This window comes from Vidua chalybeata, chromosome 1 (genome assembly GCF_026979565.1).
Source record: "Vidua chalybeata isolate OUT-0048 chromosome 1, bVidCha1 merged haplotype, whole genome shotgun sequence".
Classification (NCBI taxonomy): domain Eukaryota; kingdom Metazoa; phylum Chordata; class Aves; order Passeriformes; family Viduidae; genus Vidua; species Vidua chalybeata.
The window spans coordinates 8,905,710-8,929,983 of record NC_071530.1 but is presented as its reverse complement, the minus strand read 5'-3'; the positions used below and the strand labels follow the sequence as shown (position 1 = coordinate 8,929,983).

General features: G+C 42.0%; 1 protein-coding gene across 4 annotated transcripts in view; it reads right to left on the bottom strand.

Moving 5' to 3' along the window:
• The window catches only part of DNAJB6 (DnaJ heat shock protein family (Hsp40) member B6), a 56,053-nt gene that overhangs the window by 5,783 nt on the left and 25,996 nt on the right, over nt 1–24,274 (bottom strand). For 3 of the 4 annotated variants that reach the window (XM_053942679.1, XM_053942697.1, XM_053942689.1), the window contains exons 8-9: nt 23,614–23,684; nt 2,058–2,416 (exon numbers count right to left, since the gene is read on the bottom strand). In XM_053942679.1, the coding sequence (XP_053798654.1) occupies nt 2,103–2,416; nt 23,614–23,684 (385 nt within the window). In that variant the 3' untranslated portion in view covers nt 2,058–2,102. Of the gene's footprint in view, nt 1–2,057; nt 2,417–23,613; nt 23,685–24,274 lie in introns of those variants that run through there. The other variant, XM_053942705.1, reaches the window with a different exon arrangement.

Below are 24,274 nucleotides of genomic sequence, written 5' to 3'. Positions count from 1 at the left end.
TCCAGAGCAATTTCTACTAAAACACAAAGTGTCTATGGTAGATGGAGAATTAAACTCTCAATTTTTTTCTTAAATACCCACTGTGATAACTGGCAATCCTGACTAAGGAAAGGATTCATCTCACCTCTGGATATTGCCAGCATAAAGGAGTTGGCTGGCCTTTCCTTGGGCACTAGAGAGATGCCCTCTTCCAGAGGGATTCCCACCACATAGTCAAGATGAAACCTATCCCCTTCTCCTTCATTTAAATTTCCTACAGACTTACAAATCAAAATTCAAACAGTCCCATTCTTAGAACTGGGAAAAGAAAACCACTTCACTGCAGGTGAATCATTAATGACTGAGGGTTTGCTTGAGATGATGTCCCAACTGGGACAACATCTAAAACTGCTGCGTGGTCCTGCTGTCAGGAGCTCCACGCTGGTGGTGGCAAAAACATCTGATTCAAGGTGGAACTGCACCTGGTTTGAGGCCATTGAACTCAACTATTTCCCAGTGAACTGAGAGGGCTTTGGAGCAAGGCAGAAATGATGCCATTCTCTCCCGACGCCGGCCCGTGTAAGCACGGCAGTGATCGATGAGAAGCCAAGCGAGTAAAGTGGTCTCTGTAATTACAGAGCTGTGCTGGTGAAGCTGCTTGCTGGGCAAGGCACTCAGCAGAGGTGAACACCCATGAAGGGGAATGGCATAACTGGCCAGGGCTCGTGCACACAATCCCCAGGGAGGGATTAAGACACTCACGTAGGTTTTTATGACTGACTCGACCAGTCCTTCAGCAGCCCTGTCCATCAGAGGAACAGCAGGCAAAATATTTAAAGCAACAGTAAAATCTTAGTCTTACTGCAATCAAGTTGTCACCCTGAGTCTTTTTTGGCAACTCACAATCTACTGGTAGAAGAGAGCATTTTGTGATTGCGCTAATACTTCTGGAAATTAATTTTAATTGCAAACTTGTGCGTCTTGAAGCATAAATGAATTCACAGCAAAAAGTCCTAAGCAATCTTAAAAATTGCTCCAAAAATTGCATGGTGCATGTCAAACTCAGCTGCTCCTTGGAATCCATTGCAAAATATTGTGATTGCAGAGACCCTTGTGTGTCCAAAGGCAGAGCCAAGGTTTTGTTTTGCCAGCCACAGACACAGGACACCAAACCTGTAGCTCTTGCATGGGAGGCTTCAGGAAATCAGCCCAGAGGTCACATTCAGCCTCTGTAACTTTTTGCTTTTTTTTTTTTTTAAAAAAGAAAAAATTCAACTTGGTCGTCTTTAAAGACATAAACAGCAACTTATCAGGAAGACATTAATCTAAATTACTCATTTTTTCAATGTGCCATCTATCATCATATCTTTAGGTCTTCCATACAAAAGACATTGTTAAGTTTAAAGGCTCATAAACACATTGGAAGTTGGTATAGCACTGGGAGTACATGAGCACCTGTTTTGGGATACAGTGCATATTTTTCATGTGCTCTGTTTACCCTGAGAAGCCTCATAGGCTCACACTTCCCAGCACTTCACCTGATTTCACACTACTGAGAAGGGTCCTTGCTTTGGGCATCCAAGTAGAAAGGCATCTTTCACGTATCAGAAAAACCTGTCCTCACAGTCCTGAATGATCTCTGACCACAGGTTCCAATTAAATCAAGTAGTTATGAGGACTTAATTGTCCAAGATAGCCTCTGGACTACGTTGCCAAAAAATTACAGACTGGAGATATATCAAAGGACTAATTACCTCCAAAAATAACCCGGACAATTGCCATGTTGCCACGTTTGCCTGAACATTCTCAGCCTTCTCTATTAGGATTTAGTTGCCTAAAACTGCAGCTTCCAGAAATAGTATCAACTTGCTGAACTTCTCCTTGGACAAGGAAGCCAAGCACAATTTAAGTAAATGAATATGCAAAGTATTGTGATGAGTTAACCTCTAAAATGCCTTCACTTCTAACAACAAAGAGCACAGGCACTTCAGCAGCACAACAGTATTTGCCCTGGATCTTTAAATATCCCAGGGCGTTAGTGAATCTAGGCTAAATGGAAAATGAGAGCTAAAGCAGGATGAAGGCAAACAGGCTGCTATTTATTATCTACCAGGGAGCTAACACTAAGTCAACACACAGCACCAACTTCTCGCTTGGCTTTTTGGGTTTGGCTTTTGACTATGTGATGGGTCCTTCTCTGCACGTTTCTCACCAACATGCTTGTGCACACCTGATAAATAAATAGGGGCCTCGAAGCTGCTCATAACCCGGCTCCTGTCTTGTTCTTCCACCTCATCACTATTGTAATGGCAGGCAAAGCGCGGGGAGGTGCTGGACTTGTGAGGCTTCAGCAGGCGGAGGTTGGTGGGCTGGGAGGGCAGCGCGTGTTGTCCTCTCCGTCTGCACTCCTCGGCAAAGGCTTCTTCATCTGCCTCCCCTGCAAAAAGCAACGCAAGAAAGGTCAGCTGCACCCAGAATGCATCCATTTAGTCTGGAAACAAAGCCCTCAGAAACGGGCTGGGTGTCAGGGGTCGCAAAGCTCATGTCTTGGCCGTGGTTGGTCACGGACAGTCCTGTGTATCTGCAGATTGGGGGGTGTCTGGAGCAGAAAGCTCCATCAGCGGCCAGTCACTGCACCCAAAAAAGTCCACTAGATATGATGACTCAGGTGCCACTGTTCCCTTTTCCCCAAAAGGCAGGGTGAGGGAGCTGAGCACATGGCCCTGGACAGGATTTCTGTCCTGTGCAGAGCATGTCGTCACATCCCACCTCACCTGGACTGTCCTGCTCAAGGAAAAGATAAAGGGAAAGGAAAGATAAATACCCAAGCTGGCTACAGAGGTGGTGGGACAAGCATTAAGCCAGCATGTGTTCAGAGGGGCCAGGTGTTTGACATCACAGCTGGAAGGATGGTGGAGATGTGTGATGGAACACGTGAAGACAAGAAATCATGTTGAAGCTGTGAGGCAGGCACACACAGCACAGGCCAATGCACACAATGGAAATAAAACCCAATGTCTGCAAAAACTGGTATGAAAGATGAGATACTCCTGTCATACTCATGCTGTTTTGCAGATGACACTTCCCTTTGCTGCAGAAACTGTGACAGTACCACTGCTGCAAAACAGAGAAATCAGCTACCATAACACACACAAAACTCAGCAAAACCACACACTGGAAAACAAATAGATCCCAAAAAGTCAACAAAAAATGTTCAACAGGGAAAATAAGGGGGGCAGGGGGGAAAGACTTGGAACAAAGGTGTGTACCACATTTGTCTCTTAAAGGCTTTTTAAAGTTTCGTTAGGTCAATTACTTAAGTACTTCTAATAGAGCTGATGAAATATGACATCATTTTATTTTCATCAAAAGTGGTGTGTCATATTCTGGAAGTTTTTCCTGGGATGTGCCCGGCATCAGCTGCTCAGGGAGGGGCGTGTGCTCTCAGCTAATGCGTGTGCTCTTAGTTCATGGCTGGAAAATGCTTTGAAGATGAAAAAGGCACCACGTATGCAAGACAGGACAGAGCAGGAACCCCCACTTTGTGTGTGCCCCACACCACCACTTCCAAACACAACGGGCTGCATTGTCTTTACCTTGTAATCGTGCACAGGAAGATGCTTCTGAGGGCATGAGGAAAAGGAGGCAAGGTGTGTTTAAAAAGTCATTTCACAGTGCAGTGAGGCATCCGAGGCCCTGCGGCAGAGGAGGACTCCTGAGCACCCGACGGGCTGTGCTTGGGTGTTAGCAGAGGACGCTCCTTCCCGAGTGGTCAAATGCCCATCCCCACCTCAGCGCTCCTGCTTTTGTACCCTGGAGTCCCCCACACTTCCAAAGGAACAAGCAAACACCACAGAAACTCGAGTGATGACAAGACAAGGATTTCTGCATTTAGTCTCTGCCTGCCTGCACCACGCCAGGGTAAAACCTTGGGTGTATGGTTCTCCTTGCAGTAGGAGAGGGCTGCCAGGATGGCACCAGGACTTCAGCTACAGGAGGCTGGGGACAAGGAAAAGCTCAGGAAAGGCCAGATGCAGAATTGTCATCATTAGCCATAAGAAGCTACAAGATTTTACACATCATACAAACAGCACTGAAGAAGGTATCAGGCTGATGTTACCTATGAAGCGAAGCCTATAAAATGCCAATATTAAGGAAAAAAAAGCACATGGAACCTGTTTACATCAGCTGCACATATAAAAAACAGTCAAGAGAGTTCACTTCCTAACAAATTACAGTACGCCAGAAATAGGAGATCCCTCCTCTCCCATGGAAACACAAAGTGCATGGATTTCTTTTTCATATGCAAAGTCTTGCTTAATGTACATTTAAAATTTATATTTGCAAATAGATGCAGGAATGGGAAACATGCTGAGGCCATCCTTGAGGCTCTGGGTGTGTTTGTGCATCACAGAGACATCCCAATCAGGCACACTCACACAACTCCTCAGTACTGGGCTCAGGGAACCAGCACACCTTTGCAATCACAGAACACTTTAGCTGGAAGGAGCCTTTAAAGCTCGTCTGGTCCAACCCTCCTATAATAAACAGGGACATCTTCCACTAGATCAGGGTGTCTCAGGGCCCCATCCAACCTGACCTTGAATGTTTCCAGGGATGAGACACGTACCAACTTCCTGAACAACCTGTGCTAGTGTTTTACCACTCTCATTGTAAACATTTCATCATTGTATCTAAGTGAAGCCTCCTTCAGTTTAAAACCATTAGCCCTTGTTCTGTCACTACAGGCCCTACTAAAAGGTCTGTCTCCATCTTTCTTATTAGCTCTCTTGATCACCTAACAGAGTCCTTCAGTCTTCCATAACCCCAAAGCAAATGCAAATTTTAGTTCAACAAGTAGACCCCAGAAAATTGCCCAAACTTTTCCCCCCTTATGAGTTGTGGGAGAGCAGGATGACACCAGAAATTAGTTAAATGGTGTAACATCATGTCAGCTGTGATTTAAATACTGAATCGACTGCAATGCTATGCATGGCATGAGCTGTCAGATCTTCCTCTGATCATCCACCTTTAGCACACCTGGCACAGCAAAACTGAATTGTGATTTGCATCAACTAATCTCTCCTGTTCTACATATTTGAAACATAAGAGCCAGACTGTACCACTGCAAATAGAAAACTTGACTAGATTTTACTCTGGAAGAAGTCAGCCACAAAGGACATCACCACCAAAAAGTGCTTAAATTCTCCTAGAGCTTTGTCAGCAGTGATGTTTGTCCTAGAAATGGCTTTTAGGAAGACAGCAGATATTGGGGATGGGGGCTGGGTGTGGAATACCCAAGTTCTGAGCAGGAACATCCACCCAAGGAGCACCTTCCAGGAGTGCTCAGGCTTTAACCAGCCCTCAGTTCCCCCAACACCTCCTTTTTGCCGTTCCCTGTGCCTCCACACCCACGTGAGGGCTGGGCAGCCACGCCATGACCCCAAGCAGGGACTGACCCAGGTTAAAAATAACTCTTTTTGCCAGCTTATTTTTAACCCGGCTCAGGGCCTGCAGCCAGCTCATCGTGCAGCCGCCCCAGCTGGGGCAGGGAAGGGGGAAATTGTTGAGGACAGCTGGAATCAGCATCCAGGTTATGGTGTTAAGCAAAAGATCTTATTCTACTAATGCAAATAATAATTTAAAACCTAGCAGTTATTTCACTTGCAAAACCAGTTTGGAGAAGTTACATTTCTAAGAGTTAGTTCTGAAAATTACGGATTTGGCATTACCAGTAACATTTAAAAACAATAATTAAGATTTGGTTTTGTTCTGCAGCAGGTTGTCTGAAATGAACAGCAGCTTCCAGGGAAGAAAAAGCCAAACAGGAGCTGTAGCATCCTCAAAAGCTGTGTTAGGGCTAAAAGCTGCCTTCTGCTCCAAGCAAGAAGGGCTGGAAAATAACTTCTCATAGCAAAGAGGCGCTGCACGGCGGCGGAAGACGGGGCTCCTTGCGGCTGCATGAGCCAGCAGAGGGCAATATCGGCTGTCGCGACGCGTCCCTGCGGAGCCGCCGCTGCCAGCCCCGACCTGCGCGGTCACACCGGGATTTTACACGCCTGTCGCAAACTTGGACTAGGTGGGGGCTTAGGGGAGCCGCCAGCTACACCAAATGGTCTGTGCGTGATCCTGGAAAACGAAGGTAACACACAGGAATATAAACACCGGCAGAGACCTGCAGGTGAGCTCAGGGACAGCTGAGTCTCGGAGCGCTTCGCACCGAAGCAGTCCTGCACGGGCTACCACTGTTATTATTTAGTGTTACATTTAATATCCACGTATGTCCAGGAATTGAACTGAAATCCTAGCAGGAATCAGCAGTAATTAATGGCAAGGCAGTAATGACAGAACTATGCCGAACAAACCAGGGTAAACATCCTGAGGAGACGGAGCTGCTGATTTGCATTTACCAGCTCACTTCCCGCACGGCAGCCCTACTGCTGCCTGCTGTGTTCTTACACACCTCACCAAAGAAATACACCTAGAATCGGGGTTTTCCCCTGTATTACAAAATAAAAAGCAGGTGCACCAGTTTGCTCAGTCCAAAGGAACACTTCCCTGAGGCCACAAACACCTGGTCCCGTAAGCAGCATCAGGAGATGCACCTGGTGAGGGACATCCGGCTATGTGTAAGGACACAACAGCTCCAAGCTAAGCTCCTGCCCCCCAGGCATTCAAAGTGGGCTTGCAGGAAGCTTCCTCCATTCACATCTTCCTTGAAGGATGGCCTGCGAAGTGTCTTTCTAACACTTCAAGACTCTAAAGTTAAGGGACAGTGTAAACTCAGAGCAAGGCATCATATTAGTGCTTCAGCAGTTGAGGTTCACCTGAGCTGTTCCTGATGCAGGCTGACATCACAAAGAGTGCAAAAAGCTGCGGGGGAACTTTTCTTGAATTTTTTCCCCCCTCCTCTTACAAGGGTTTGGAATTTACCCTGTGCTTACAGAGGATGCTGGAGTTTCTGATGACTCAACTACATCCGCTGCAGCCGTGGAGAGCTGAACTGCAATGGAAGGAGCAATCAAAAGTGAAAACAAAAAGATCCCCATTTAAACACATTTATCTGAAGTCGATTGCACTGTGATCTTTGTAACCTGTTGATAAGATTTTTCTACCAATTAATTTTTCCATTGCTACAGCAGCTCTGGTATTAATATTTACCTTGGCAGAAGCTACCAGGGTTCTTCACAGACTGAAGTCCACCAGTTGCTGGGAAATCTTAGGCTTTACAGGAACCAGTTCAATCTGAGAACTCATCTAACAGATCTGTCTACAGGCCTGGATTACCCTGGGCTGAAAAAATCCTGGAGGATAACTGGATCTTTTGTTTCTTCTCATGAAAGCTTCATATCTAATATATGATAGCACAGAAAAGACAGCAGGAGACCAAGTGACTCTACTAAAACACAGAAATTGTCTAAATTAGGGGACCACACCTTGAAAGTTGTTTTCATAAAGTTGCCAAATCATCAGGTTTTTTAATTCCTGTTGGAAACAACAGATGCTCATTATAAAAAACCCAGCCCAGGGTATTTTCCAAAACCACGTGAACACGCACATCCCTCACCTCTCCTGAAACTGTAGACAACATGCTCAGCCAAGAAAATACTCCCTCACCATTACTAGAGGCTATGTTGAGCAAGTTCTTCTGATTAATTGTTCTTAAACTTGTTTCTAAATGCCAGGAAACACTAACACTGTGACGCTTAGCAGGAGTTATAAAACCCTCTTTCAGCCTGTGCTTTCCTGGGTTTGTCACACTCGACAGAAACCAAAATTTGCATCGAGCCCTCTTTGGAAAACGTCTCTGAGTTTGACAGTGACAGCCCTTAAAAATCTCTCTCTTGCTATTTAATGTGATGCTGACAAGAAAAAGCAGCCATTTTAAAACCCTCTGGTTAAAAAGATGTACATAGTTTTGAAAGCTGAAAGAGCCTGAAATCACTCAGAAACTATCCGGGGAATGCTGGAGCAGCTGCCCCATCTGCACCGTCACTTTTGTAAACTGTAAAGGGAGTTTATTTCAATAGTGACGTTTATCAGCCAAAGCACAGGACAAACAATGAGGTTTTGAGTCAGCTCACAACAGATCAGTGTCTTTCACCAATTATTGGCAATTATTTTGCTTCCAGAGCAAATGCACTCGGTGTTACAGAGAACACAAGGTGATTCAAGGTTTCCTGGTGTCTGTCTGAGACTCCTGTCCTGCAGAATTCAAGGAAATATTTATCCAAAGCGGTGCCTGGAGTGCTCAGCTGGGTAGAAACTGAAGATGCCAGCAGCTCCCAATCCATGCCCTGCAGAAACCTGCTCTCAGTGTCCCACCCCCTCCTCTCCCTGTCTCACATCCTGCACTGGCTCTGGCGGCTCAGCTCTCTCAGCACCGATGGCACTGCACTCAGATGTGGGTTATGTCTCCCTGCTTCAACCCAAAAACTCAAGTTTGTAATTTGGGGGATTTGGGCTGGCCTTTCCCAGGCCAGGACCAGCATTACTATCTTGCCTGTAGTGCAAGCCAGGCAGTTCCTGAAAGGGGGGAAGAAAAATCCAGAAGTGGCAGGAGATGGCAGGGGAGGTAGTGGCAAAGTCCTGGGAAGTGATGGAAAAAACAAGGATGTGGGATCTGGGAAAAGGGACAGGCTGATGGAGTGCTATTTCTGTCCTGGGAGAGGCCTGGCTGCAGCACCCCCAGTGTCCGGGAAAGGGCAGGGCTCAATGCTTTCTGCTCGATGTTCAGAGCAACCTTCTGCCCTTCTGGCTTTAAAAGCTGGCAATGGACTTGCTCCTTTTATTTTTGCCCTTGTATTCATCTGCTCCAGTGCCAGCTCACGCTGTTCCTGCCCAGCTGTACCCCTGTGGCGCAGAGCAGAGCAGGGAAAGCCCCACGCTGGGTTCACTCACCCTCCCTGCCCTGCAGCAGCTCCCTTAGATAGTTCAAACTTTTGATTTTTCATTTTTTTTAGGTGGATTTTACCTACCACCCCCATCCACACCCAAGAACCCCATTATATCCTGAGCATTCAGCTCAGCGTGTACCAACATGAATCCTGCATTCCCAGCACATCACAAGCTACTCAAGGCACATTTCACCACAGAGATTCCCCAATCTGCAACAAACTGATAAAATAAAGTGAGTTTTCAGCACACACCAACAATGGTGCTGCTTTGAAAGGAAATGTGATCGTGCTGTTCCCCATGGTGGCTATCAGGGATCAATGGCTGCAGCCACTCCTGTTGGACCAGTTCGAGCTCTGGAGCCTGGCCTAAAGAGAGGGAGCTGCTGGGAAAGCCTGGAGTCACCTCCTCCTTGCCAAAACTTCCTCATCAGAACCTTTTAAAGCTCAGTGAATTGGTCCTACGTTGTTTCTGATGCAAGAGAGAAGGCACAGGCTGGGCACACCCAGGTTTCTGCAGCTATTTTCCTTCTGTTAAAGCACACCAGGGCATCCGTATGGATAATGCCAGTTGCTCTCATCTTAAAGATCTGGGATGTTGGAAATGCAAATGGCAGGAGGTAAGATGAATCCTCATGTTTCCAGCAAGCAGAGAGATGACCCAATTTGCATGCTCAAAGGGAATTTTATTAATTTTAAAAGACTTTATCAAGCAGGGGCCTTTTATTCATTTCTGCATGAATTTTGAAAGGAAGCAAAGGATGAGGAGTGAGCTTCACAGCTTGACATATATAAATACAAATTAGCAAGATTTCAAGCTCAGAGCTTGACCAAGTGAACCTGATTTTTAAACAGCAATCACGATTACTTAAAAGATTTTATTTTCTACACTCTTCAGGGTCATGTCAGAGGTCTACCCCAGTTTCCTGCAAGTCTCATTGCACAGCACTACATTGAAGTGACCAGACCCCTTTAATAACCTGTACCAGAGGCTCCTACTCTTGGAGCTTCTCTCTCCAACACAGCTCACACAACTCATGGCTGAGATGGAGCTCATAACACTGCACTTCTCTCTGTCTCTTACATGGCTCCTTTTCCTCCAGAAATTGTATCGCTGACGTCAAATTATTTGATTTGGTTTGATACTTAAAAGGGCAGATAGTAATAGGACATGGGGGAATGGCTCTAAACCTGAAAGGGGGCAGGTTTAGATTGGATATTTGGAAGAAATCTTTACTGAGAGGATGGTGAGGCCCTAGCACAGGCTGCCCAGAAAAGCTGTGAACACCCCATCCCTGGAAGTGTTCAAGGCCAGGTTGGATGGGGCTCTGAGCAACCTGGGACAGTGGAAGGTGTTCCTGCCCATGGCAGGGGATCAGAAGTGGCTGAACTTTAAGATCCCTTCCAACTCAAATTGTCCTGAAACAAAGAGGGTGTTTTCATCTCAGCCATATTTCAACCTCAGACAGAAATCCCCGTGGGTTTCATCTCTACCATGAGGAAGCCTCACAGCCCAAGTTTCACTTTGAAATTGTATTTGAAGCACAAACCAAAATCCCACTGACAAAAAAAAAAAAAAAAAAAAAAAAAAAGAGAGAAACCAGCCCTTATAACGAAACTTAATACTCATTAGCAGAGGAAAACAAATAAAAATTCTACAGTGCAACTACATGCAGCCCTGCCAGGTCCTCTATCATGTACCCAGACACAAGGTGCCTCCCACCAGTATTTCCTCTGCCCAAACAGAGCCTTGTGGACCTTCACATTTCTCACACTTGTTCTCCAGAACCTCCCAGTTCCAGATGAAACAGCTTCTTCACTGCCCTCAAAGACAAAACTTCGCTTCTTGTCTTCAGCCCTTCTAGGAATTTCCACCAAAAGGTCAAGCAAAATTGGCTTCTAATTAAAAAGCTCTTCAAACAGCAAAAGCAGAGGAAAAGTGCTCTTCTACTTCTGCAACAGATCTTTATAACTCTTAAAAACTAATGAGTTGAAGTATCAAGACGTCATCTTATATTCCCATTAGTGGCCCTCACTAAAGGAGCAACTTCAGAACAGTTCTGAGCAAGCCCTAATTTGCAAATTGTACAGCTGTGTTACATATTTTTCCATTGATTATCAGCTTTAAACCAGTCTTCAAAACCTTAATGCACAGCAAACCCAGATTATTGTAAAAGAAAAGAAGATCCATGAAGAAAAATCCATGCAGTTAAATTTAAAAAGAAAAGAATCTCATGAGTGACTTCAGAAAAATGTGATGAATGACTTCCCCAGCTGTTTTGTCAACACTTCCATAGTAATTTGGCAAAGGCACAAAATCACTAAGTTTATACTTTCATCAAATGGCTATTAGTGCTGTTGAAATATCACAGACACGAGACAGTGAGTGCAAGCTCCACGTTTCATATTGCACTGTCCACGCTCAGTTTGCAAGGCCTCATCTTTTCAGGTTAATCATTTGAAAAATATTCCCCCTTCTACTCTGAGGCTTAAATATGACACAATGGCTCTGACACTAAGGGTTCCATGTATTAAATACCAAAAAAAGAAGCAATACCTGCCCTCTACAATTATACCCCCTCAACACACAATTTATTCCTCATCCATCCATCCCTGTAATACTAGGACTACAGCAAACAAATCCCATCTTCAGTGTGAGCACACATCCCTGATTTACAGAGCTCCAGAAACCATCATCTTTTAAATGGCCCTGAAAGCATCACATGCTCACAGTAACAGCACATCTCTTCTGAAGCTCAGTAGGTTTCAAAGTAGTTCATGAACCTTCATCACAAAACCCAGTTCCCAATGAGAGGACATTAAGTTGTTAGCTGCTGTTCCATAGCCTGAATTTAAAAAAAAATAGTGTTTCAAGTTGACATTCAATGGTAATTTTGACTAAATACTATATTAATTATGAAACCTGTACAATTGGCCTTAGAGGAGACATGACTCACAACTTTTGTTGTTTGGCATCTCCAATCCATCTCAAAGTTTCCAAACGTTCTTCTTTTCCCACCCAGAGTCAAGATCTATGCCTTAAAACCCACCACAGTTTAGAAATACAACTAATTTTTCAAATCCTGTCAATAACAATGTTTAAAATGCAAATGTATGCACACATATACATGCAGATATTTAAACAGACAAAAATAAATTATTCCATGTATGCTTCTCAAACTTGTGATGCAAACAACCAATAAAGAGAGCACAGAAACGAAGATTTTCTCAACAAACACCAAACCAGGAACATGACTACCACCCAACACTAACAATACTTACAATTTTCTCTTGTGCCTGGAAACAGTATTGTCAGTTTATACGCTGCTTCTGCAGAGATCCAGTGGGAGCAGGCAAGATTTAACCAAGAGAGCTTTGTGAGTTTTGGAAAGAGAAGGAGAGCTTGAAGAGTGACATTAGTACCTCCTGGTGCACCCAGGAAGGCCACCCCAGGGTTGCCCATGCCCCCAGCGAGGGCTGCTCCCATCCTGTGTGGCTGCAGTGGCACCATCCCACCTTCTCCTCTTCTCACACACCTTGAGATCCGTGGGATGAAGCACCAAGGACAGTAACAACCACAATCTCTGGGGCCAAAGCAAAAAAGGGGGGACCAGTACTTAAGAACTTTCCATAAAGGCGGAGAAGCTGGAGTGCTGCACATCCCAGAAGGGTGGAAAGCACACTGGAGTGCCCACTGGCTCTTGGTGAAGTGAATGTGACCTGGGGAGGGCTGCACCCACCAAAACTGCACAACTGAACAACACCTGAAGTTGCCATAGACAGCTTCTGCTCAAAATCACCCAGCATAAAGATGTACCCTCATCTCCTGTAATTGTGTAATGGCAGTGAAAACTTTATGAAAGAATGTTGAAGTGATTATTTGTCAGTGGGTTCAATATATCATGGTATAAATAAGTTGAAAAATTATAAAAACAAGTATCAAAACTGCTGTGGTTTGAGCTGTGTAACTACAATTTTGTAGCAGCCCAATGTACAGCATCCAACAGAGCTACTCCACCTCTTCCTTGAACATCAGCAAACTCAGAATCTTCTCAGAAACATTTGCCAAGAGTTTTCTGAACATGAAGGTGTCAAACTTAATTTACAAAAAAGCATTTTTCCTCAGCCTTGTGAACCAGTGTGGCTCCCTTTGCAGGGTTGGAAATGTCCTGCAGTCAGCACTGTGACAGAGAAAGCAAAGCTGGAACAAATGCACAACAGGTAAGGCTTATGTTCACCTATATTTGTTATCATGCAAGTCAGTTTCTGACAGAAATAATCCCAGATTTTGCTCATTTGAGAACATTTTGTCACTTTCCAATTAAAATTCTGACCTTGTGTGAACTGCTGGTATTGGATACAGGCTGGTATCTCTACAGAAACAATCTCCATTTACAGTAATATTTAAAAATACTGAATAAAAGAATCATGAACTGTTTTTCTAAGGAGAAAGTTGCTTAGACAAGATTGAATAGTGGACTGGGAACAGAATTGGAGCCAAAAGGGCAGCAAAATTGCCTTCCAGGAGATGGAATCTGTTTGCAAAAGCCTTCAAAGCACTGATTTCAATTGAGAACATAAATCAATAAAACCACACTGTTGTAACAGCAATAAATAGACACTGATGACAGTTCAGTTAGGACTGAGTGTCCACCTCTACCCATTTCAACTGAAAATCTGGAGGACCTATATTTTAAAAGATTAGCCAGAATTGTCACAGAAATGGAAAACCCGAGAGGCTTTGACCTCTGTTAACAATCTATCAGCATGTTAACATCTCTCATGTATATAACCTACATGAGAGCTGCACTCAAGTTGCCAGCTTGGCTCTGTGCCACTCACAGGCCCAAACCCAAGAGCAGAGACACTGACAATTTGGGTAATTTTGCCACCACACCCAGAAAACACAACAGCGAGCTGAATCTAGAGCCCAGTGTGAACCAAGGGCTGGCTTCTGGTTTCAGGAGGAGCTGGGAGGCGCAAGGCAAAACTCCCCCCCACAAACAGCTCTCATAAAAGAACTTTCCACTACTGGAAACTATTCTGTGCAGGGCAACAAGCACCTCCCCTGCAACAGAGCAGCACGGGCATGCACTTGGCTTTGTGACTTATTCCACAAAAAGGGTTACCAGGGATGTAGTCATCACCTTCTATAAACATTTCGAGGGCAAAACCACACATGTGATCTCAGAGCAAGTGCTAGAGGAGAGGGAAGAGTGGAAACCACGTAAGAGTAATCAATTCATCTTAAGTTCTCAATTTGGTTGATCAAGAAGAGCAGGGAGGTTTGAACACCTGTGTCTTCTCAGAAAAATGTTTTATTTCCCTGAGTAGAGTTTCTTGGTTTTAAGTGTGATTACAAGAAGCATCTTCTCAATTAGTCACTGCATTAGAAGCCACTTAAAAGTCACTTTCTGTTCTATGACACTTTTCGAGACAGAATTATAGCTATTAATAAATAAATTATTAATGGCTACAAAAGTGCTATGAGAAAGCTTCAGGACAAATGACTCTACTTTCTTTTAACCTTTAACCAAAAGGTTAAACCAATTCTTTCAGGCTAATACTTCCAATATAAATCAAAAGTAGGGCAATAGCAATATTTCAAAAGTACTTTTGAAATTTATACACACGCCCCCCTTGCAATAGATCCTGCAATTTAGATACTATATAGGAGTAGCTGACATTGATATGTAACACCTCTAAAATATGAATATGCATAGTAAAGTACACATCATTTTCTTTTTACTTAACAGTGGTAAAAACTGATCATCTACTTGTCATTTTCTACCTGCTTCTCAAGAGAAAACAGTGTTTAGTCTATGAACACCGGGCAGTGAGTGTAACGGGACTTGAGCTGTACAGCAAACAAAACTGCATTTTCCACCTCTGGAATAGGTTCCACACAGAATGCAACTCAAATCTTTGAAGGTCCTTGGGAAATACAGATAAAATTGATGGAATCGTTTTGCTTTGACAAGTTCCAGTTCTGGTACATTTAAAAACAATTGGTTTTAACAATTTTTAACTGTTTTGAAGCCATTTACTGCTAACAAACATTCAAGGTGTGCACCAGCTACACACTATGCAAACTACAGAAATGTTTCTGTCCAAGCCTCCTTTTAGGCCAGAAAAGGGCAGAGCAGTACAGCACGTACACTTGTTTGCTTTTCCATTAACAAGATTCCTTGTGTCACTACAGCTGGCTCCGTCCATGCTGGTGACTGAAAAAAGCCTTACACTTTTTATTACTTGCTCAGAAAGGAGACTGCACAAAGGCTATTTTCAGGGCTGAATATTTATATCTCGAAATATGGTTCATTTGACCATTGGAGAATAACATTCTGGAGTTCCAGTGCTCTTCAAGCAGGAAACCTTTCCCAGAAAATTTGCAAGGACCTCAAGAGATACCAGGATTTTACCACACAAAAGCTTACCTTTTAGTTTTATTACAAACTATGTTTGTTCCTTATATGACCCAAATGCTGATGAATTATAATTCTAGGAAGTTGCCTTTCCTCAAGTTGTCCTTAGAAATAAACTTAACAAATGCAGCTCTGGGTATATACAAACCCAAAAAAATCATCCTCAGAGAGGTTTTTCACACACAGCCCTGTAGGACACTTCCCTGGCTATTCTGTAGAAGCATTTATCTGACAAAATGCAGTCTTAGGCATTTAGAACAATACCAAAGGTGATTCTATTAACAAAAAGCCACCTCTTTTCATCATAGTCATTTAAAATTCAAAACACATGTATTGCTAGCCACATGGGATTTAACACACACTAAAAATAAAAAACTTTAGATCATTAAAACATTGCCAACATTCAAGAAAATGAATAGTTTACTCTGAAATGTGGATCTTTGCTGTATCATTACATTGATCAACAAGAGACATCCTAATCTTCAACTGAGGAGCTGGAATTAGGCTGTCTCAAGGTGTGCAGTCAGTAGTTGATGAGAAGACAGGACATACACAAGGGCTCATTGTATTGCAAATTCCAGATCTAACTCCCTGGCACAGTCATCACAGACCTCTCCCTGGTTCCTCCTCCTCCTCAATTAACATCCAATTCATCCATTACAATAAAGCAACTTACCTGAACAGATCCAGAATGCCTTCTCCCACATGAAGTCCACTCTTGGCACCTACACATCCCAAACTGGATGCTTTAGGGCAATAGTCATCAGGCTGCCCCAGATACATGTGGTGTTGGCTCTCTCCTCCCAGCTCCCCTGCTTCCTCAGCACCTCCCGAGAGACAAAGCAGCCCCCACATCACAAAAGTATCCCCCAGTCTCAAAACCACAGTAAGGGAACATGACCTGTGCATCAATGTCAACAATCAGGAGGGACCAAGCCAAGACACAGCCTGTGGAGGAGGGCTGGAAGGAACACTGTGCTCCATGGTGCATCTCGCTCTGTGCCCCAGGCTCCCACTACTTCTCTGTAAAGCCCAAGCACTCCCTTCTCACTAGGAGATATTTTTCAGAAAGCTGGTCTTTAAGACATGAAAGCCAGAGAAACTACTCCTCTTGGCAGCTTCTTCCAACAGTTAATCATCCATGTGTTAAAAATGTGTGTTTATCTTCTCATTTGAATTTGTCTAGCCTGATACAAATATTTATACTCTTCTTCCAAACAAGGCGACCTTTGATATGCACAGTTTTTTCTAACTGGTGTACACATTTTTTTAGAATCAAAGTGGAATTTGGCACACCATCCTCAGGCTGCAGAAGCACCTCCCTTGCTTGTGCTGGCAGGGGAACAGCCTCCAGAGCAGTGCTGAGCCTGGGCAGCCAGAGAACAGGCAGGGTTCACTGGAGGAGGAGACAGAGACAAACACCCACCACTTCTGCATTCACCGTGATAACTCGTGATCATGTTTTCCTGATGAGAAAGGCAAAAGCCAAATGAGGAGAAAAGTCCTTGAAATTTATGTCAACGGTACAAAACAAGCTGCATTGTTTTCCTGCTTCTCCCTTAGTGGTTTCAAGGACCTTAAGATTTGCTGTTCTTCTCAGGGGTACACCATCCAATCCCAGAAAATACAGAAGTAGCACTAGAGATGCTTAATAAAAGAAACATTTTGGTGGTTGTCCTAACTCTCAAGGTGAATATCCCCAAAAGAAAAATCTTTCACCTCCTTGCAATTACTCAGGAGCTCAGTCAAAAACTGAGGGCAGGAGGCTTGTGAACGCTACTCCTGCTTGGAGGCAGTACCAGATACACCCAAAATAGCTCTAAGTGGATTTCTAACTCTCTACTGCTCTCCTGGACACCCAGCTCCCACTTTGTGTAGAACAGACAAATAATGCCCTTTCATTATCCAAGTGCAGTACATTTGGTGATAAGGACCTGACCATATTTCCATAGGTACCAGCAGTAAGAATGAGATTAGCAGAGTAACTCTCAGGGGTGTCTGAGTGACTACTTAACAGGAGATGTCCAAATAACTCAAAGCCAAAGTGCCTTCTGACAAGAGGCAGTGTTATTACAGAAAGCCTGGCCAAAGTCCTCTGGAGACAGAAGGCCTAGTCCTCTGGCTAAGAAATGCTGCAGGAAAGGTCAAGCCTTGGTCATGTGAGTTTTCTCCATTTTCCTTCAGAAATACTTTCACAGAGAAGTTCAAAATAATTTTAAAACATCCACAGTCTAGCTCCCCCTGGAAGGAGAATGACAGTGACTGATACTGCAGAATGATCTTTCACAAAGGCAAAGCACAGTATTTCCATTGCTGAGTATGACAAATATCACAACAGGATGACAAACACAGATTTAGTTTCTGTGAAGAGTAAAAGGCCGCCTCCAACTATATGTCTAGGAGAAAACTTTGCCAGAGGTGGCTATGGTGACAGTTATGCAAATGTGTGATAAATTAGCAAGTTAATCTTACTCTATATATCAGTTACAAAGATTAACACAGACCTGACATGTATTTCTGGAGGGAAACTGAAAGATGGATGAAGGTGCCCAGTTTCTCAACCAGATGTCCCAAAGCCTCTGCAGCCTTATGACTTTTTTTATTATTGGGATGTAAACTCCCCTCCTGCAACACAATTCAGTCAAGCTTGTGACTGGAACCTAGACAGAAGATTCCAGAGCTACTGCTTTGCATTTTCAGCTGGTTTAGTAACACCTTCAAACAACTCTGTTACAGACACAGCCAAGTAATTCTCTTTTCTGGCCATCACAAATGCGTGTTCCACAACATGAATTCTATGACCAGTCACCCAGGCTGGATTCCTCTCTCATTCTAGTAACTCAAATAAATTCACAAGTAAAAAACAGTGCAAGAAATTTCAAATTTGATTTTTAACACTCAAAAAGAAGGAAGAACTGAAGCTATCATGTAACAGACCAGCAAGCTCACATGAGCTTTTCCAAACTAGGTGTTACTATTTCATCTCTCTCTAACATTCAAGAGAATGAAAGGATTCAGCTTTACTTTCATTGCTGATAAACTAGCAGCTACAGTGCTTTGTTTTTTTCTATTTTTATGAAATTCACTTGAAGTTGGTTGCATTGCAAAGAGCTAGGAGAGCCTTCATTTGAGATTTACAGGTAAGGATAAGCCAAATATAGGCCAAAGACAAATTTTAAGTTATTACCAGAAGCCTCTAAAAGTATATTTTCTTGACTGTCAGTTTTAAGTCAGGTTCAAAAATTACCTAATTTTAGTGACTTTAACTCAATATGCTGCAAAGCTAACTTTATTGTAAAAGCCAGAGAAACTAAAGAGAATTCTATTTAACAGTGTCCTGATAAAATTTTTACTTATCTTCTCAATTAAACATACTTTAATCCCCACCACAACATTTTGAAGCTGACAACATCTTAAAATCTTCCACTTCCTTGATGTAGAAGGTAATTAGCAGTCAGGCCATCAATGCAATCTACCTCACACCAGGACAGCCCAGCTTTCAGGCCTGGGCACTATCACCTCCAAACTCCTGCCTATCTTTTGGCCACAGCAGCATGACAGAGCATAAAGTACTCATGTGGGGTTTTGATTAATTTTCTACCAGCTGTTGTGAGTGAGATAACACCTAATGCAGTGCTGAGTCTGCCACAACAGAGCTTTCAGAGAAGTTTCAATGAGTTTAAATCAGCACAGCTTGCAGAGGTTCAGGGTCACGGCTCTGATCATCATAGGATTTTAATTCTTTTGGGTTTTTTTTAATCTGACAGCAGCATCTCAAACATAAGGTTTATTATTTTGTGAATGTATGACCTATATAGCAGAGCATGAACCAACCACCTTCAGCTCTAACCTTTCAGGAGTGCACTCCACTCAACAACCAACTCCAACCAAGGTATATTTTTCAAAACCAAGTAGGAAACCCACTAGAATTATGAATTCAAAGGTACAGTTTGTAACACTAATAAAGTCAACATTCTTCATTCCAGCCCTAGTGCAACATAAGGACCATTTCAGGTGGAAGATAAGAAGCTCTGTACCTAGGACAACCACTTGAAGACAAACAATAACAAGAAAACCCAAACTATGTTGAGTACTAGGCAAAGCAAGTCTGTGGTCACAATTCAATCCTGAAGTAAACAAGTCCTGAGGGAGCAGACAGTGCAAACAGGCTTTCTGATGTTAAAAAAGGGTAAGTTTCAAAGTTTGGTTACTGCTGACTGGCAGATTACTGATGTCCGTATTGCCACTAGCCCATGAGAATACCATGACTTAAAAAAAAGCCTAAACACCATAACATCCAAAAATCACAACCAAAGAGGCAAATTTTCCAAAAATACTAAGAAACACTTCCACAAAAAGATTAACAAGTATTTTAAGTACTAAGCCCTTTTCAAAGGTTCTGTGACCACAAGCATCAAACAGCTGTAGCATTCAATCTGCAACACAACCACCTTCAGAAGCACTATCTTGTTACAACCAAAGATTAAAACTCAGACAAAGGAGATATTAAGCTCACTGCTCAAACAGAACAGAAGCAGATTCAGGATGAGTTCCTGAATTTTCATTTCTAAAAATAAAAAGTAAAACGTAACTTTATCGCTGGACTATCCCACAGATGGTGTGAAACACAGCACAGCTAAATACAAAAGACAAACCTCCAGGAGTCAAGGAAACAGGATAACCAAACACAAACACTGAGAAGAGATACAAACCCTCTGGGCTTAGAGATGATGGGTTTTTAAATCTTTTACAATCTTGTTTTCAGCATTCTAACTCAGCTCATCAATTAATCACAAGTTGATACAGGATCCACCTTCCAAATGCTACATACACATTCTCTGCAGAGCAGCTTTGTCGACTACACCACAAACCAAGCCCTCTGACTCTCAGCAGAGAAGGTTTTCTGAGAACTGAGCACTGCAGGAGTGCAGCATTTTACAGTGTGAAGCATTCCAACACAAAATCCCAAACTCTTTCAGTAAAGCCAAGTGGAAGGGGTAGGTGCCATGCAGTCTATAGAGAAACTGGGGTTAGTGTGCTGCTGGAATTACTGCCATGCACAAGGGACTGCAAAGAGGTTGCAGCAGGAGAAAGCATTACAAAGTTCTTGTATCCACCAATGAACTTTGAAGCAGAGCATGAAAGACTAAATGACTTAGCAGGTTCAAAAACTCCATCTTGGTTTTTCCAAACCGCTCTTTTTCCAGGATGCTTAATTTAAATGGGATGGTGTCCCTAAACATTCAAAATTAATCCCTCATGTAGGAAAAGATGGCACTTTTAATCCAACAGAACCTGGATTTGAAAGCTGCCTCATCCCACTGTACATTTGTACCTAGCATTTGCTATCAAGAACTTTTTCTGTTATTAATTATTTGTACTATTTTGGCCAAAATTGAAGTTTAAGGAAATGTGCTGCCCTTGATGATCTATCACTTCTAATAAGCAGGTCTCGTACATCCACGCAAATTATGTATTAGCAAGGAACAACATAAATTTTTTTTCAAAGCAACCTAACAAGTGGGTTTTCAGGAGAAAACAAATTCAGCAAAGAAATTCTGAATATAACATAGAATGTGGATTTGTGTTTTAAAAAAGGAGCTGGATGCAAGAAGTTGCATCAAAAAAAAGTGTTATTTCAAAAAACATACTGAAAGAGATGGAGACTGTTAGGTTTAGGTCAAGTGAATTATTACAAATTTTTAAACCTGGAACTGGAATTGCTGGTCCAATGATATCTTAGGACCAAGACCACATATCCAGTTCAACTACCAGCCTATGCTGGTGTGAGGGTATCTCATTCCTGCAGGACTCTACTGCCAAATTCTGCCTTCTGCTGACTCATTCCCTGTGTTTTGCCAGTTTCTACCAAGGAAATGCAGCATTGCCATTTTAATGCTGCATTTTGGCCAGCTCTGACAAGCAGCTTCAGGGATCTGAAGGCAGAACAGACACTATCCAAAAAACTGGATCTTGAGCACATTTAGTGTTAAAAAATTTCACTACAGAACCCTGATGTGACCTCTTTGTGTGTAACACTGTGAAAAGGATCACACTTTACTAGGCAAGAAAATAAGCATGTGTTCTTAACCTGAGCAAGGTAACTTAAATGTTAAAGAAGGTGACTTGGAATAAAACTAGAAGGCAAAGTTTGGCACTTTTATATAAAACTTATATGTATCCAGAGGAAGGCATTCAAACTCAACTCCAGATTGTCCTAATTTTATTTGACTTGGTTAATCAATTTTAAAGCACTTTTTACAATTTACATAATTTAAAGGAGCACACTGCATCCTATAAATATAAATTAACATTTTTAATAACTCAAGACACCACAACAAAGCCAAATTTTGAAATAAATTTCATGTTTAGTTATCTGGATCAAGAAGTAACATACATGGGGAGGGGAAAAAACAGCATTAACAAGAAAACACTGTTTAGTTCTAAACTAAGTTTGTGCTTCTACATCAAAAACACAACACTGAAGTGACAGGAACTCTGGAAAGAACTTGAAAAGGTATTTAACTGCTTTAGTCCCAAAACCAAAGTATATATTTATTTTTTCTACTACATGTTATTTTTTTCAGTTCTATCAAATTAGCATTAATGGTAGAGGGACAAAAGTACAATGTACTAATTTACTGCAAATACAAATTCTGTTGTAACAGCTTCTTAGCTTGGTTTGGCTTAAGTTGAAATGGTTTTCCTGCATGAAAAACAAGAGCGTATCTTTTCAAAGAGCATTTAATAATCAACACATTTGTTAGTACAAAGCAGATGGTGTTCAGCAAGAAGGCATTAGGTGATCATTTGAAAACACCATGCTTTTTTTTTTTTTTTTTAAACCACTAAGACACTCTGAAGAGTTTTGTGAAGGCCAGATGTTCAAAGCTGGTGCACAGATGAAAACTGCAGATCCATGATCTATGCATGGAACTACCCAGAACCTGGCAGGTATTAACACACACCATTAGTTACCTGCATGCTTTCTCTGTGACACACCAAAACCAAATCATCTTTCACTAAACTTTGAAAATCTGGTCTTAGCAACAAATGAACACTTTACTTCATTAATTTAACAAAGGGCATTAATCCATCTTTTGATTTTTGGTTGAGAACTAAAAATAAGAGTGTGATATCATAATCCTAATAATTTTGTCCAAATTTTCAAAGCAATTATTTATTCTCAAAATAGAAAAAAAAAATCTCATCATTCTCAGTCTTTTTGTAATTATTAAATGTTAAATAAATAAATTTATCAAATGTATATTTATATTTACTACAGATTATTTTTTGAAGCAAATCTCAGAACAACTTTAGAAACTTTTTAAAATAGAGTTGCTTTAGGCCTAGACTTAAAATAATTATATATTAGGGCAAAAGATGGAGTTAGAGAGTCAGCCTCTGAATGCTTCTTAAAAATAGGTGCTTCAAATACAGATTTAGAAATGAAATTAAAAATCATGTTTTCAGTCACACTGAAGAAAACATCTGCAAAGAAAAAAGGCCCTCATCCTAAAGATTGAAGAAAAAGGGAGAAAAAAAAAAAAAGCACCGTTTTCCCAAGTTGCCCAAATCACACACAGACACAGGAAGGTTACAAATGCCATTCATGAAAGAATGCACCACAAACATCAGCATTTATTCATTTTGAATTTTTTTTTAGCAAATGACAAAAGACTCAGCTCACTGGCTTCACTTTTGTTTACCTTTTGCTTACATTACACATTTAAACATTTGTCAAAACTTACTAAAGTTGTCTGCATTCATGCACAACTAGAAAACATCCTTAATTTATTTAAACCAGAAATGCATTACCAGAAATGTATTAACATTGTTCACTACTAAACATTAAAAAAAAAAAAAAGTTGAAATTATTAAAAAGGTTATCCTGGAACTGTTAACTTCACAGCAGACTTGAACTACTAATTGGCTCACATTTCAAATTGGAAAAAGCAAGATTCATGCTAGTGTTAGTGTACATCTCGCCCTAGCACTACTCAAGGATCATGGTTCACCTTGATCACAGATAAGAAAAGAAAAGTGCATACAGAAGTTTACAACAATTTTAAGGACAAAAAATGGTCCAATTGATGTGGTCCCAACGATTAACTCAAAGTCTATGACAAATACGAGCTTCTGTGAGCTACTTATACTACTTAAGATTGAGTACGGATATACAGAAAGTTGAATTCGTTTGAAATCTTCAAAAAATGTTCCTGTCAATCCTCAAATGGTGGCTGTTAGAGCTTAAAATTTCTGTTAAATGCGTGCGTTGAATTACTTGTTATCCAAGCGTAGCAGCTGCTCCTTACCATTTATTGTTAGCGACCTTAACTGGCCATCTTCTTCAACTTCTACTCTCTCTTGTCCATTCTCAATAATCCTGCAGGACAAAAACACAATGAGCCATTTCAGATCACTGCAGGCAGTTTTAAACACACACCAGACCTCAGGTTTAGATAATAAACTGTAAGGGAGCACCACCTGCTTAACACAACTACTTGGCAAGCTTTGGTATTTACCAGCGCCGGAGCTGTCACCAGTACCCATTTGCATTTCCTCACTGCTTAGTCAGGAAAATTGCCTTCTGGAAGTTGGAATCCTCCAGGATGTAGAGTTCACAGTTACAGCTGCCATCTCATACATTGTCACAGTTGTGCTCACACTACACACTGTTATCTAGGCCTAAATGCCTTGACAGATCAATGGCACAATCTTGACACTGCATTTAGTCCCTGCATGTTTCTTAAACGTATGATATTCTAGATCCAATCACAATTTTGTACACAAGACAGTCTTAAATCCACTTTTAATTTGATCAGAGCAAGTAATTTGTAGACCTACTATACACCAACTTTATGACCAGCATGCATGTTACAAAATTCAAGTATCTCTGATTGAAAAGAGGAGCCTAAAAGAGCTCCAGCTACAGCATTAAGTAACTCAACAATGCCAAGAAGAGACAGAGAACCC